This window comes from Bubalus bubalis, chromosome 4, assembly GCF_019923935.1.
Source record: "Bubalus bubalis isolate 160015118507 breed Murrah chromosome 4, NDDB_SH_1, whole genome shotgun sequence".
Lineage (NCBI taxonomy): Eukaryota > Metazoa > Chordata > Mammalia > Artiodactyla > Bovidae > Bubalus > Bubalus bubalis.
Window position 1 is genome coordinate 3,289,182 of NC_059160.1, and position 16,417 is coordinate 3,305,598.

The following is a 16,417-nucleotide window of genomic DNA, read 5'->3' on the forward strand; positions in this document are numbered from 1 at the left end:
TCTCTACTTATTGAAAACTTTGAATTCCGTTCCAGCACCACAGAGTCATTCCAGTTTTTTTCCCCTTCCATGTTTGTAAATCTTTGTTTGCTCAGTGAGAAAACCTGTTCCCATTGCTCTCGGTAAAGCTCTTCATTGTCTCAATCCACCATCGTTTAAACGGCCTCCAACCCCAAAGGGCCGCCACCTCCTCGTTCACCCTCAGCCCCCACCAGGCCGCCTCCCCCAGCCACCCTTCTCATCCAGCCCAGCCTTGTGACTGCTGCCTCTCTGGGCCCTGAATCTACCGACTGACTCCAACAGGTGCTGGGAACAAGGGACCTTCATAGAGATTTGACTCAAATATTCAATCATTCAGAAAAGGGAGGACGGGGAAAAAAATGAAGGAAGTTTGTTTAAATTTTTTTTTTAATTTAAAGGAAATGAAAATACAAAATGCCAAAATATGTGGGATGCTGAGAGGGAAATTCATAGCATTTTATACTCATATTAGAAAAGAGCTGTGCTAGGCTGTGCTTAGTCACCCAGTCGTGTCCAACTCTGCGACCCCATGGACTGCAGCCTACAAGGCTCCTCTGCCCTTGGGGATTCTCCAGGCAAGAATACTGAGGCTACATCTCAAATCGATCATCTAAGTTCCCACTTCAGTTCAGTTCAGTTGTGTCTGACTCTTTGCGACCCCATGGACTGCAGCACGCCAGGTTTCCCTGTCCATCACCAACTCCCGGAAGGCTCCCACTTCAAGAACCTCCAAAAAGAAGAGCAAAATAAACCCAAAGCAAGTAGATGGAAGGAGTGAATAAAGACAAGAGCAGAAACCAGAGATTTTTAAAACAGGAAACCAATAGAAAGAATTAATGGAACAAAGAGCCTTGGGAAAACCAGTAATGTCATCAAACTTCTAGCAAGAAAAAAAAGAGAGAGAAGATAGGTTAGTAGCATCAGGAATAAATTCTCAATTCCTTGAAACACACACACTGTCACAAATCAACCAACAGGAGATAACTAATTTAAACAACTACGTTACTATTAAGGAAAATGTACTCTAAAAACTCCCCAGGATGGAATCTCAGGCTCCGGTGGTTTCACCTGAGAGTTCTATCAAATGTTTCTGGAATTACACCGATTCTGCACAGTGTCTTTCAGAAAATAGGAGGGAACACTTCCCGGGCCATTTTTTGAAGTTTATGTTCCCCTAATACCAAAATCAGAGGAAGACAGTACCAATAAAAAGCTATAGACCAGCGTCTCCCATGACTATAGATACAAATCACGTACACGAAGATTCACAGCAGCTTATATCCCTAACATGCCCAAACTGAATAGTTACGCAGACTGTGTACATCCACGCACCACGGAACCCGTAATACTACTCTGTAATAAGACAGGAGGAACTTCTGACACATGTAAGAGAAAAGTGTGCTGACCAGGGAGAGCCAGTCTCTTGAGTTTGTGCCAGCAAAGGTCCATCTAGTCAAAGCTTTGGTTTAAAGTCATGTTTGGATGTGAGAGTTGGACGATAAAGAAAGCGGAGCACCAAAGAATTGATGCTTTTGAACTGTGGTGTTGGAGCAAACTCTTGAGAGTCCCTTGGACTGCAAGGAGATCCAACCAGTCCATCCTAAAGGAAATCGGTCCTGAATATTCATTGGAAGGCCTGATGCTGAAGCTGAAACTCCAGTACTTTGGCCACCTGATGCGAAGAGCTGACTTATTTGAAAAGACCCTGATGCTGGGAAAGATTGAAGGCGGGAGGAGAAGGGGACAACAGAGGATGAGATGGTTAGATGGCATCACTGACTCAATGGACATGAGTTTGAGTGAACTCCGGGAGTTGGTGACGGACAGGGAGGCCTGGTGTGCTGCAGTCCATGAGGTCGCGAAGAGTCAGACACGACTGAGCGACTGAACTGAACTGAGCTTGCGTGCTGCGTGGTTCCATCTGTATATCACTCCTGAAAGCGGGCATGGCAGACCTGGAGCACGGATGAGTGGCTGCCTGGGCTGGGGGCGGGGGTGGGAGGGCCGTGGGCGGGGTCCTTGTCCTGATGGAAACACTGTATCCTGACAGTGTAGGCGTCCACATCTGGGCGATGATGTTTACAGTTGGTGGAAACTGGGTAAAGGGCGCCTCAGACCTCGCTTATTTTTTAGAATTGCGTGTACATCTAAAATTAACTCAAGGGCTTAATTAAAAGAACTTTGAAAGATGGACAAATATGTGCTGGCATACGCACATTTTTTTCCTGAAGGGCACCCTCCTTCCCCCCGAAGCAAGTCCATCAACAGCACGGATCAGATAGCTGTGCTGGGTCCTGAGCCAGCCCACGCGTGGTATCTTGAAACATCAGCTATTTATTATTCCTGTGATTTGTGACGGGAGGCATTGTTGCAACTCTTTCTGCAGAGAGTCCACCGCATGCGGATGCCTTTGGGAATACAGTTAATGAGAAGGGGGGGCCTTTGTGTTCGCTTTAACTTCCTGTGATGTCTTACATGTTTCATGCTTTCTTTTATTAAAGAATACAGCAGGAGTCATCTGGGTGATGGGCTCGTGAGCCATTTTTGTTTTCTTTTCTGAAAAGTTTTCCATTTAGAAAATCATTTGATTCAAAGCAGGTACGAGATAAGGAAGCGAAACTCTTTTCAAGGGTGGGTAGGCGTTTGCCAAGTCCATCAACCCTTCGTGATGCAGGAGAGGGCCAGGTGGGTGGTTACTGTCCCCCGGTCTGCACGGGGTCTTCTTAGCCTTGCTCCTCCCGCTCATGGAGGTGGTAGCCTGGGAGCCTTGCAGGCGAGTCGGTGGGACACACTGTACACACTCAGTTCCTGCCGGGCGGGCTCACCCGTTCCAGTCCGAGTCCACGGTCTGGGGGGTGAATCGTTTTGTTTCCCTCCGGCTGGATTTCTTGCTTTCCTCGGCCAGTTTCTGGGGACAGGAGTGGTCCCTGTTGTGTCTGGACCCGTGGGTAGCCAATCTGTGTCTGACATCGATGTTCCCATGACCACAGTGGGAGCCCAGTGCCCAAGCGGGCGGGGCGCCCACCTGCTTCCTTTCCAAACACGCCCCGTCAGAGGGCAGAGTCACCCGCCATGGAAACAGAATCGCTCAGCCCCACCCGGGCCCCCGACCCCCGCCTGCCGTGGAAAGTTTCCCGCAGCCCAGAGCTCCAGGCGGCTCCCTGTCTGGTGGCCTCGCGCCTCCACCGGCCGCCCTGTCCCACCCAGCATGCCCAGCTCAGCCCCCCGTCACCGCCCCGCAATGCTCTGCAATGAAACACTGCCCGCCCCGAGCCCCCTGCCCTCCCAGGCTGCCCCCCTTTCTTCACCCCTGCCCCCTGCTCTCCCCAGGACCAGCCTGTCACTGCCGAGGGCCTCACATCCAGCCTGGGAGGACGACACAGAGGGACGGGGTCGGGGCTGGACGGAGCCCACCTGCCGGCGCCCTCCTGCTCTGCCCTCCCCCCTCCCCCACCTTCCCAGCCCTTCCAGGCCTCACCCCTGTCTGCTCCCCACCGACCCAGCCGTGTCCCCACCCCTGCACGGCACCTTAGAGGCCTGCGCACCCGAGGTGGGGGCGGGGAGGCCGATCTGGAGGAGGGTGGAGGCAACTGGGAGGCTCTGGGGGTCTGTAGGGAGAAGCTGAGGGTCCTGGGGTCTCTTTGTGGCCATGCACACTCTGGGGACAGAGAGGATCCTATTGGGGTCCCAGCAGGAGCAGAAGGGGGCTTTGCAAGAGTGTTTGTGTATGTGTGTGTGTGTACGCGTGAGTGTGAGTGTGGATGCTTCTTGAAAGCCTCTCTCTCTTTGTCTGAGAAGGTTTTCCGAAAAGATGACCTGTAGCCTGCAAACCCTGGCAACCCAGCGACGTGTCATTCCTGACGCCGCCTTCCTTCTCTCCTGGACCGTTCCAAGGGCCCCTCTGTGGCTCTGGTCCAGCTGGGAGCAGCTGACATCAGAGTCATAGACCCCAGGGGTGCAGGGCGTGCACTTCTCATGGGGTGCTTGAGGGGCCTCCCCTTCGTGTCTAGCAGCTTCTGGTCCACAGAGCCCCTAAAAGAAGGAACATGTTCCCCCAACTTTCCAAGAAGGCGCTGTGTAAATGGAAAGAACCCTGACCTTGAGCCCTTCATCTGTCATTGGAGAAGAGACCCCCTTGGAGCAAAGCTACGTGAACTCCCGGGTTCCCAGAAAACTTGGAGAGCCTGCCCGGCCAGGCAGATACAGACAAGGGACCCGGCCCGGTGGGGACGGCAGCTCCAACGCTCCTGGCCCCCGCTCACCGGCCCCCGAGCTTGTCTGGTGAAAGGGCACACCTGGTGAGGATCTTTTCCAGAACAAAAGGCGTCCCCACTGAGATCGCTGGGGCCGGTAGGAGGTGCTTCTTCATACACAGTGCCGAGCGCACAGGCCACGCTCGGTGGACCTCTGCCTCCCAGCCCTGGGTTTTCCCACGTCTGAGCAACCATCACAAAGCACCTCCTTTGACCTGTGGCCACAGCCCTCAGGAGTCGGGTCGCTGCATTGCCTGAGAAACGGACGGCTCTGCTGTGGTTCGTGTTAAGGTGACCAGTTGGTTCTGACCCTTGTGAAAAATCTCTTTTTAATGCTCCCCAAATAAGAAGGGTCCATTCTCACAGCCCAGTATTGCTGGGCAGCCGGACACGTGAGGGACTCAGAGCTGAGCGGTGCTCTGCGCCCTAGAGAAGGACCGGAGGCTGCCGCGAAGACGCGCTGAAGTCCAGGCTGCTCGCTGCTCCTGGTTTGCTGTGTGTGGTTTTGCCGTGTGGTTGCCGCTTGCAGGATCTTAGTTTCCCTACGAGAAATTGAGCCTGGGGCCTTGGCAGTGAAACTCCCAAGTCCTAACCACTGGACTGCTAGGGAACTCTTGTTTTTTCTTTAAAGGTGTTAAAAAAAAAAGCTATATATTTTTCGTGCAGGAAAATAGCGTGGCAAAAATACAGGGAGAACAGCCGTTTGTGTGTATTTTGGCTTTCTTCCCGCCTTTCTTAGCAACAGCGCGGCAGCAACAAACTTCCTGGAATGTTCCCTTCACAAACGTCCCTGTGCATTTAATCCCACCCGGGAGGCCCCGTTTTCAACTCGGTTTTACAGCTGAACCTGGCTCAGGGGTCTGGGGTGGAGAGTGGGAGTCAGGGGACTCTGCTAAGTGGGGTAAGGATGTGACCTCTTGGCCTTTTGGAGGTGATGCTCATTGGAGGCTGTGGACATTGCTGTCCCCTGGCCCCTGCCAGCCTTGGGCCCTGACTGCGTTGGTGTGACAGCCAGCCCAGTACCAGGGACTCGGCAGGGGGCCTGGGTCCTCTCTTCTGAATGACACTGGACTTAGACTCTCTCCAGGAGATGCTGCCCAGCTGGGCAGCACGGCCCCTGCCCCAGGTCCCCGGCAGGCGAAGCAGGCAGGAGAAGGTGCCCCTTTCGGCCAGCCGTGCGCCCTGCCCGGTGGCCCCGTCAGGCTTCCATGCAGCAGTGTGCTGCCCATGCCCTGGGGGACACTGTGCCCATCCTAGGGTGCGGGTGTCCCTTGTCTCAGAGGAAAAGGGTCTAGAAGGCCTGGGCTTAGGTCTTAATGTTAAATTCAAGAAGTAAATATGCTTACTGCTTCAGTTCAGTCGCCCAGTCGTGTCCGACTCTTTGCAACCCCATGAACCACAGCACGCCAGGCCTCCCTGTCCACCACCAACTCCCGGAGTCCACCCAAACCCGTGTCCATCGAGTTGGTGATGCCATCCACCACCTTATCCTCTGTCGTTTACTGCTTAATCTGGGGGAACTCTGAGCTCCTGCCAATTTCCCTGAAGAAGGTTGTTGTTGCTGTTTAGTCACTAAGTTGTGTCCGACTCGTGCGACACCGTGGACTGTAGCCCATCAGGCTCCTCCGCTCGTGGGATTTCCCAGGCAAGAATGCTGGAGTGGGCTGCCATTTCCTTCTCCAGTGAAGAAGGTGGAATGACTTCTTTTTCTACATTTTATTGAAGTATAGTTGATTTACAATGTTGGGTTTAATTTCTGCTGCCCAGAAAAGGGATTGATAGATATTCTTTTCCACAGTGCTTTTACCCCGGGACATCGAGCATCGTTCCCTGCGGTGTACATGGATGTTGTACATCTACTCTATATTTAATAGTTTGCAGCCACTAACTTGCATCCCACCCTCCTTCTCTGCTCCTGCCTGGGTGGCTTTGGGGCGAATCTCTTCCCATAAGAGAGGTGGACCTAGCTCTCCATCGCAGAGCCCAGAGCCCCTCTGTGTGGAGGCCTGGTCAGTGCTCCGGGTCTGGGAGGGGCCGCAGCCTGCCTAGGGGGCGGGAGGGCATTCCCACTTGTGTGTTACAGGCGGGGAAGCTCAGCGTCAGAGTCGCCACCAGAGCGTCCAGGGACTGTCTGCATGTGGGGCGCCCCCCAGACCCAACCTGGGCCCCCAGGGATGTAGCACCTTGATCTGCTGTTGGAGTTCCAGCAAAGTCCTGTTGGGAGGCTCCCTGGGCGTTTGGTTTGGATCCTGGAAGTGTGTGTGCCTGGATGCTTTCTCCTCTCATCCACCAGTTAGGATCAGAGAGAAACACCACGCCTGCTTTGGAGGGGGGCCTCCTCACCTTTGTGCCTGGACCGGGGCGGGGGGCTCGCCCACATTTCTCGCTGTGCCCATCGTCCCGTGGGCTTCGTTCGTCCAGCTTGCCCAGTCGTCGGGTCTGAGCCTCACACGTACGCGTTCCAGGCTGCATTTCCACTCTTTGTGACATTCCTCAGGCCCAGCCGTCTGTGAATTCTTTGATATGAACGTCGGTTAATCATTTCTGACACAGAGCGTGGATCTATTTCGTTCCCAAGACTTGCCCCTCCTGGTATCTGGTTTCGAGCCCCCACCCCACGCCTCCTTCCCTTGCAACCAGCATTTGAAATTAAACCCCCATCCACCTCCCTGATGAGGAATTGTCTGCAGCAGGTTAAAAGGCTGTAGAAATATGAGCACTTCGTAGGGACCAAGCCCTATTGTGTCACAAACAATCCCCACAGGCTGCTCCAGGACCCCTGAATGGAAAAGCCCAGGGAGGGGGGGTTGCTGCCCAGGGAGAAGAAATAGCTGAATGGAAATAAAAAGGAGCAGACCCCAAGTGATGACTTGGGGTGGGTTCGCCGGGAGCCAGGAACCCGGATCCGCACAGATTTGCAAAGCTGGTTGTTTTGGTTCCCCCAATGCGCAAGGCATCCTTCAGAACTCTTCTCGGGGGTGGGCACGGTGGGCCTGTCCTCACTGGCCCCGATCCCGCCTGCCCGTGGTGGGCTCTGCTCGGGGCAGCCTGTGGGCACTGAGCAGTGTAGTCCGCCCCTCCTGCAGGCCTTGCTGGCTGGCCTGAGCCTCCAGCTCTCGGATCATATGCTGTCTCCCCTCGGCCCCTGGGTGTCCACACCAGGCCACTGTGGGGCAGGGCTTGGGGTGAGAAAGGGGCAGGGATCCCCCGGCCGGCATAGCTGCCCCCTGGGGCCAGGCCCAGGAGGGAAGGTCAGGGACTCGGGCCTTTACCTGTCCTGCGCCCGGAGCCCCTCTCACTTGAGATGTAAGGTGACTCGTGTAGTGCCATGTGGCCCCTTTATTCCTGGCTGTCTTTTTCTCTTGCACAAACTTTAAAAATTCATCTTGAAGATGTGAAGGGGCAGCTCCTTTCGCCTTGCTGTCTGTTCTTTGCTCCTCCCCTCCGCGCCCACAGAGCCTCGCATGCCTTCTCCTCCCCAGCCCCAGTCTCGCCCTGGACGCTCGGGTGAACCGCTCGCGTCACAGTCCCTCCTGCCAACGTGCGGGTGGCCGTGTGTGCCTGAGTCAGGCGCCGTCGCCGCCTCCCGATTGTCCTGACTCCTCCCCGCCACCAGCCATCCAGCCGTGCTTTGTCTTCCCTTGACCAAGACGGATGAGCTGAGCCCAGATCAGACATCCTTGCTGGGGCCTTTGTTCCTCCCAAACCCCCACGTCAGGCTGACTGTCGACACACACACTTCCCGGGCCTGATGGAGAACGCTCACTGCTCTTTCTGCCTGTAATTGCTTGTGAGTCTCTCTAGGAAGGCTTTGGGATGCAGTTTATCCTCGTTTGACAGATAGAAAAAACGGGGAAGGTGAATGGCGGGTGTCCATCCAATTTTTTTTTTCTAATTGGGTGAAATTTACATAAAACTAACCATTTAAAGTGGCATTTAGTGCATTCCTGATGCTGTGCGGCCACCACCTTTATCTAGATCTGAGATATTTCCATCACCCTGAAAGGAAACTCTGTACTCATTCCCAGCCCCTCCCAGCCCCACCACCACGCCAGCCCCTTGCAATCACTCCTCTCCTTTCCATGTCTCTGTCTGGACACATCACATAAATTGGGTCACACAACGCGTGATGTGTGTTGCGTGGCACAGAAGGCGTCTGTGCCAGGCTTCTCTTACTTGGCCTAATATCTTGGAGGTTCACCCACATTGTCGCGTATAACAGTATTTCGTTCCTTTTTAATGGCTGAATAATAGTCCATTGAATGGATATACCACATTCCGTTTATCCATTCATTTGCTGATGGACTTTGGGGTTGTTTTGCCTTTTAGCTGCTGTGAATAGTGCTACTGAGACCTTTTGTGAACAGGTTTTTGTTTGAGTCCCTGTGTTTGGTTCTCTGGGGTCTATTCTTAGCAGTGGTTTCCTGGGTCATGTGGGGCCCCAGCTCAGTACTCCCTGAAGTTGCTCAGTCGTGTCCGACTCTTTGTGACCCCATGGACTGTAGCCTACAAGGCTCCTCTGTCCATGGAATTTTCCAGGCAAGAATACTGGAGTGCGTCGCCATATCCTTCTCCAGGGGATCTTCCTGACCCAGGGATCAAACCCACATCTCCTGCATCTCTTCCATTGCAGGCGGGTTCTTTACCACTGAGCCATCGGGGAAGCCCCAGGTCACGTGGCAGCTGTGTTGAACTCTTTGAGGACCCTCGTCCATGTGTTCTGAGTCACTGCAACTTTGGTTCCCGTTACCCACAGCCTTGCCCCAGCTCCCTTCTTGTTCTCCTGGCGATCCTGACCACACGTGGACAGTTGGCCTGGGCGTGAGGCTGGCTGGCCCGGCATTCTGCTGGTTCAGAAGTAGCAGCCGTGCCGCGGAGTCGGGCGCTGGCCCTGGGATGTCGTGGCTCCTCCCCGAAACCTCCCTGTGCGTCTCTCCTGCTGGTACTCACAGTTACTCTGAGGGTGCTCAGTTCTGTGGTCCAGAGGGCCGTCTCCTTTGGCCCAGTGGCTGGTGGATCTGGGAGCAGGAATGAAGAAGCAGATGCCAATCCTTGTTTGTTTCCCCCCGCCTTGCTGCTTCAGTGAAGTAACGCCAGCCTCTGAAATCTGTCTCACGTCCGTAAGTGCTGCTGTACATACAAATGCTGATTTTTTTTGTTTTTTGTTTTCTGTCTTTCCATTTTTCTCCTCATTTCCGTTTGAAGCCCGTGGCTCTGAGCTGTTGATTATCAGCAGCAGTTTACAACAACCGCAGTTGTGTAGACAGCAGGTTCGTTTCACTAGCGCCTCCCAAGTATAAATGCTGTTTATGTCCTTCCCCTGGAAGGCTCACACCCATCCCCAAAAATGTAAATTGCAAGTTGTAAAGATAATACGGGGCTTGCATAGCTGGAGGACGGTTCTTTCCCCGGGATCGCACCTAATATTTAAGCGTCTCATAATAGGCACTTGGACGTGTTCTCTAAAGGGGACTGCTATTACAGAGCGAGAAAACAGGTTATTTTTTATACTCATCTAACTGCTGCTGAAGCAAAGGTGAAATCTTTAAGGGGATAGCTTAGCCGACCTTGTGATCTCACCAACTGATGCAGAAGAAATGGAGAGAATTATGCGTGAGCCGGGCCATCAGGGGGCACGGTCAGTCTTGCTCCGGCTCTACCTGAGAAGGGTTCGAGGGAGGCTCCAGCGTCTCATGTTGATGTCGCCCTGACGTCCCTGTCGCACAGAGCGGATGGGTATTCCAACGTTAAACCTTCGTCTTGTGGACAGAGAGACTGAGGTGTAGTGATGGCCTTGTCCGGGTCAGGTGGTTGGCCAAGGAGGAAGCAGGAGGTTTGGCCGGGGTTGCCATGTACAGTGGCGTAGGCTGCGCACTGCACAACTCCAGAGGGTAAGGCCAGGGCGAGCGAGGCCTCCTGGAGCCACACAGCTCGGCTGCCTGGCTGAGCTCCTGTTACCAGAAACCCCACGTCCTGCCTTTCGGCCTGGCATCCTCAATCAAACGGATACTTTTTTTGTTCCTATTAAAAAACTGAAGGTTTGGAAAAAAGGAAACCGAAGGTTTGGAATGAACTGTGTAGTTGTTATTTCCCCGTTAAAAGACACTGAAGATGATTCAATTAAATTCTCTGTTTTTACAACTCCCCATTTCCAATATTATTATAAAGAAGCATCGAGTTTCATCATTATAAACTCGACTGGACCCCAGACCTATCACGTGGAGGCCCTGAGCCCTTGCTCTTGGGGTTGATGGACGGTCCCCGCTGGGACTGGGAGCAAATGTCCTCTGTGGGGGAGGAAGGAGCCCCCGAGTGTCGCGTGCGGATGGTGAAGCGTGGTGGCCCTTTGGGTTAGCCCACACGCCCCTCAGGAGGCAGCGCTTGTCCAGGCTGTGCTGATGGGGAAGGGGCTCGGGTGCCTGGCCCGGCCCGAGCCTGCCCTCTGGGTTTTCGGGACAGTGGCCCATCCTGTATCACGTGGCTGCTGTGAACGGCACTGTGTCTCCTGTTAGGAGGAGTCTGAGGGCCGTCTGGGTGGGTGTGCTGGCTGTCCTTGAGGGCTGGCCGGTGGGGGACGGGTGAGGAATGCCCAGGGTGAGCGGGCTGCCCAGGGAGAGGGAGTCAGTCCTCGGATGTGAACCCCAGCCTCCCCGATTGGGGAACGCGCTCCTTCCAGAAGTGGGCAGGCTGCCTGCTGTGCAGCGGTCCCAGGGGATTCTTCTAAGCAGCCCTGGGCAGGGAGACCGAGTGTGTGAGAACCACAGGGACGCCGGGGAAGGCGGGGAGCTGGGGAGGACAGTGACTGATCCGGGGCACAGAGGGTGGCTGACCTCGGGCCAGCCTAAGGGGCTGGAGGGTCACCCCCGGGCCAGGAAGGGCATGAGCCCTCGAGGGGTGAGCACCTGGAGTTGCCATCCTCCTGGCCCAGATGAGGGGTACCCCGCCAGGTGGGGGAGCGCTGACTCTGCAGCCTGCACCCCAGGAACCAGGTCAGGAGGTGCGTGGACTCACACGGATATTCAGAAGGAGGGGTCCCGGGGCCCTGGTGTCGGCTGTGGGACAAGACACACAGACTAGGGGACTGACGGCAGACCGGCCTTCTCCCCGGTCCTGGAGACGGGCATCTGGAGCCAGCTGTGTGCAGGGCCTCCCAAGGGCTGCAGGGCACGCTCCTTTTTGTCTCCGTCAGGGGTGCTGGCGCCCTTGGCTGTGGCAGCGTCACCCGCCTCTGCCTCCATCGTCACACGACGTCTCCCTGGGTGACTCTGTGTGTGTGTCTCCTTGTAAGGACACTGGTCACCTAGATGAGGGTCTGTCCCGCTGCAGCATGCCCTCAGCCCAACCAGTTACGTCTGCCAGATGCCAGTTTCCAAACAAGGCCACATTCTGGGGTTCTGGGAGGGACATAAGTTTGGGGGGCTCCCCGTTCACCCAGGACAGGTGGTTTGGAGACTAATTTAAGACCAGGCTAGTTGGGGGGCGTGTGCCGGGGCTGGGGAACCGGCTGGGGGCGCTGGCGGGAGGTCACGCTGACGGCTTTCTCGTCCCCCAGCCCAACATCGGCCGTCTGGGCCTGCCCCACGGGCCGTCCGGAGAGAAGGTGGCCATGGTGACCGTGGACGACTGTGACCCGGCCGTGGCCGTGCGCTTCGGCGGCTTCGTCGGGAACTACAGCTGTGCCGCCCAGGGCACCCAGAGCGGCTCCAAGAAGTGAGTGTCCCGGGGGCGGCCCCGCAGTGCCCTGTCCACGGCCACTGCGCAGAGAGCTCGCCCAGGACGGCCCGCAGCGCGGGGCACTCTGGGCCTGGAGTCCTGGCAGTCCCAACCTGGGGTGAAGTCGCGTTTCGTCCCTCATGCCTCGATATGTCAAAGCCTCCAGAACAGGTCCCCTTAGGCTCATCTGCCAAAGCGGGGGCCAGGCCACGTCCAGGGTTGTGACGGCCGGCGTGCCAAGCCCAGAAGCCCTTGCCAGCCCTGTCTCCACGGGAGCCCTGGCTTTGTTCCAGAAAGCGCTGGTCCCTGCGATTCAGGGCTGGGTCAGTGAGCCCTCTGTTAGGTCCAGGCGGCTGCATCACCATGTGGATGCTGGGGTCCCTGGGGACCATTGTAATCCCGGGCAGAGACATGCTGACGTGGACGTTTCCAGTCGTGGGGCAAGAAGGGTCCATGCAGGACTCAACTCTGATTGCTTGGGTGGGATATTCACTAAGCTCTTTGGACCCCACGGTTAGTTGAGCCTGGTCTGCTGGGGCACCCGGTATGAAACGTGCCTGTTTCCTGGGCTCCCCGCCCCCAGCTGTGGTGCAGGCGGGGTGCCCCCAGCTCGGTGATGGGACAGGTGTGCAGGTGGGGCGCCCCCAGCTCGGTGATGGGACGGGTGTGCAGGCGGGGCACCCCCAGCTCGGTGATGGGGCAGGTGTGCAGGCGGGGCGCCCCCAGCGCGGTGATGGACGGGTGTGCAGGCGGGGCGCCCCCAGCTCGGTGATGGGACAGGTGTGCAGGCAGGGCGCCCCCAGCACGGTGATGGGACGGGTGTGCAGGCGGGGCGCCCCCAGCTCGGTGATGGACGGGTGTGCGCCCGCCAGAGCCAGGGTTTGCGTTTGCCATGACCTCCACTCAAGCTCGTTAGGGACCAGAGGCAGGTGGCACCACCGTTCGGCTCTGCGTGTCCTGTTGCGGTGTGGACAGGCCAGGCCAGCGGGCAGGACTCAGGGTGGCCACCTGAAACCTCCCGTTTGTTAGGACCTGATGCGAGGGGGGAAACTGAGGCACGGAGCGGCTGAGAGCTGGAGGCAGCCCCGGAAGCAGGATCCGCCGTGTGTGTTCCGGCCTCTTGGCCGCCTGCTTCCTTGGCCTGCCCACCTGATGGATTTACTGCTGCTCAGGGTGACGAGTGAGCCCGCGGCTGAGGCCACGGTAACTGTATGGCAACGCCAGGGCCCCCCTCGCCAGCCCACCGTCTCGGCGGTTGACGTTGCCTCCGCAGGTCCCTGGACCTGACTGGGCCGCTGCTCCTGGGGGGCGTCCCTAACCTGCCCGAAGACTTCCCGGTGCGGAATCGGCAGTTTGTGGGCTGCATGCGGAACCTGTCCATCGACGGCAGGCACGTGGACATGGCCAGCTTTATCGCCAACAACGGCACCAGGGCAGGTGCGGCGGGGGCGTCGTGGGGCCGCTGTGGCCAGGTGGGGAGGGCCTCCTCACTTCCTGGGGACCGAGATCGTGGGCCCAGCCGCCCGCGGGCCTGGGGTCCCACCCCTGTGGCGGGCCTGCCGCCCACCCAGACGCATGATCCCAGGTCCCCAGGTGGCCCGGCCAGCTGGCAGGCTGGGCCCGGGGCCCAGGCCTCTGGACATGGGCATTCCACAGCGTCTTGGGTCTCAGGTCCCGATGGCCCAGAGAGGCCCGGGTCCGCCCGCCGCCTCTCCAGCTGTGTCCACGGGGCACGTCTCCCTGCCACGCGGGTCGGTGCTGGGAGACACAAGCAGATCCCCCACCCCACCCCCTCGTGGTTCCCTGCTGTGTCTCCCGCTCTGAGCCCATGCCCTGCATTCTGCCTCCAGGCTGCGCTGCTCAGCGGAACTTCTGCGACGGGACCTGGTGTCAGAACGGGGGCACCTGTGTCAGCGGCTGGAACACGTACCTGTGTGAGTGCCCGCTCCGCTTCGGCGGCAAGAACTGCGAGCAAGGTGAGAGCTGGCGCGGTGGGTGCCGGGTGCCCCAGCCTCCCGTGGCACGTGTGTCTCCAGGCCTGGGTCCTGGTGGGGAGCTGGGGGGGCGGGGCAGCCCAGGGCCTGGGCTGGGGGCACCATGGTGCGTGATGTTGGAGCAGAGGCCGGGCACCCAAGACGTGTCTGCAGGACCCAACCCTTTGTGTGAGCTGGACCAGTGTGGCGTGGGGAGTCCACGAGGGCCAGAGGAGTGGGCGGGGCCTGGGTGAGCCTCCTGGGGGCTCTGTGTCTCCTCACGGGCACCCTGAGCTGCCAGGGGCAGCTCCCCAGGCCCCGTGCCCCCACTCCCCTTCTCACCACCCCAGGGCTCCGCCAGCTGGCCGCCTCCCCGCCGGACCACACACACTGTGGGCATCAAAGCCTGGGCCTCCCCCCCGACCCCACCCCTGCTGTTGTAGAAACTGGCAGGTTTTAAATGATTCGTTCATTTTGAAGCAACATGGTATTAAATAAGAGTCGTGATTTAAAAACCACTGACGCTTGTTACAGTTAAGGTGGCCTAAAGGGGCAAATGGAGGCCAGACCAGCTTGGACCCTCTCCCTGGGTCTGCGTGGAGATGTTGTTGTTGTTGTTCAGTCGCTCAATTACGTGCGACTCTTTGCAACCCCGCGGACTGCAGCACGCCAGGTTTGGAGTTGCCCGGAGCCCGTTAGCGAGTTGATGGCCTGGGGAAGTCCTGCCTGTGGCCGCCCGCTGGCCCCCAACCCACAGCCTCTCCGTAGAAGGCAGACGCTCCTCACCCCAGCCTGCACGCCCCGAGGGATGGGCTCGGGGTTTCTCCTGTGGCTGTTTGCGGGCGTGGGGACCACGGCTTCCCTGAGATTCCCTTAAGGAGGCGATGAGCAGAAGTGGGCGGGCCCCGTGATAGGAGGTTCTCAAGGGGAGCAGAGTTCACAGCACGGGCGAGAGGGTGGAGCTAGCGGGCAGCCCACCTGTGCCGGGTGGTCCACCCTGCTCAGGGCTGCAGCGACGGAGCTGAGACGCGTGACGTGGGAGCCGAGGTGTCGTGTTACGACCGCAGTCCTTGTCCAGGACGAAGTCACTGGTCAGGGCCCCCTGCTTTGTGTCACAAGGCAACTGACGCCTTTCAAGGCCCCAAAGGTCTGCTTTCCGTGTAGCAGGTGGGCACAGCCCGTGCGGGTCCCCTGGCCAGGTTAGGTCCAGACCCAGCTGAACGCCGCGTGTAGGAAGCTGGGGTCGCAGGAGGGGCAGAGGCCCCTGGGGGATGCAGTACCATCGGGCCGCCCGCCCTCGGAGTTCCTGTTATGGAGGCCGGGAGCCTGGCTCCAACTGTGCCAGAGCAAACAGCCCCCGGGGTCTGGGTTCCTGAGAACAGGAACCAGATGCTGGTGCCCACGGGGCTCAGAGGCCCCCGAGGCCGCCCCCGCCTGGTGTGCCCCGTGCCGCCCAGCACCTCGTGGGGGTGGCCATGGGCCCACCTGGGGACCTGGGCTGAGACTCTGGGAGCGGCCCTGAAGCCTGTGATATGCAGGAGTCTGGAGGCAGAGATGAAGCTGGGTGGGCTGAGCGTCACCCCGCCCACCGGTCTGTCTGTCTGAAGGCAGTGATGAAGCCGGGTGGGCTCAGCGTCACCCCGCCCACCGGTCTGTCTGGAGGCAGGGATGAGGCGGGGTGGGCTCAGCGTCACCCTGCCCACCGGTCTGTCTGTCTGGAGGCAGGGATGAGGCGGGGTGGGCTCAGCGTCACCCTGCCCACCGGTCTGTCTTGGGCCCACAGTTGTCCTAAGTCTCACAGTTTGGAGGAGGCTGACGGTCCCCCCATTGCCACCTCCCTGGTCCCCCCCAAACCTTCTGGGAACCCTCAGCTGGCTGGCAGCCTTCCCACCTCTGTGCCCATCACCAGGAGGAGAGAAACAGTGGCCCCTGTGCCTCGGGGTTGGAAATCCACCCCAGACGCCAGCTGACGGCGGGGTGGGGGTTGGGGTCAGGCTGAGGGTTGAGGTGTGTGTGCGGGAACACGCGTGTGCAGGGTTCACTGAGGGCTCCCACGGTCCCACCAGGAGACCGCCCTCCCTATGGCCCCTGTCCCTGCCCTGGGTTCTCCACCCAGCAGGTGTGTGTCAGGTGGGGGGAGGGGGGCAGGTAGACTAGGCTCTCAGGGGCCCCCATTGCGCCCAAGGGTCCTAGGCTGTCCCCCTCTGCCTGCAAGCCCCTTCCCTTACACGGGCCTGGTTGAGAACCCCCAGGCCCGAGCCTCACTGTCCAGGAGGGTGGCCTGTGTCCTGGCGGGTGAGAGGAGGTTTCTGCAGGGCCCAGGGCTCCTGGACTCAGAGGGCGTGCTCTAAAGTAGAAGTCTGAGATCAGTTCTGCATTAAAATAAGAAAGGCCCAGGATTTCTCCCCTCCCCCTCCCTGGGGCCCTGTCCGGCCCTCTGCCGCTGAAATGGACTCT

At 58.2% G+C, this 16,417-nt stretch overlaps 1 protein-coding gene across 2 annotated transcripts in view; it reads left to right on the plus strand.

The window, feature by feature from the left end:
• CELSR1 (cadherin EGF LAG seven-pass G-type receptor 1) overlaps nucleotides 1-16,417 on the plus strand; it is a 146,317-nt gene that overhangs the window by 87,686 nt on the left and 42,214 nt on the right. For both annotated transcript variants that reach the window (XM_025282673.3, XM_044940747.2), the window contains exons 6-8: nucleotides 11,827-11,984; nucleotides 13,261-13,424; nucleotides 13,838-13,963. In XM_025282673.3, the coding sequence (XP_025138458.3) occupies nucleotides 11,827-11,984; nucleotides 13,261-13,424; nucleotides 13,838-13,963 (448 nt within the window). The remainder of the gene's footprint in view (nucleotides 1-11,826; nucleotides 11,985-13,260; nucleotides 13,425-13,837; nucleotides 13,964-16,417) is intronic.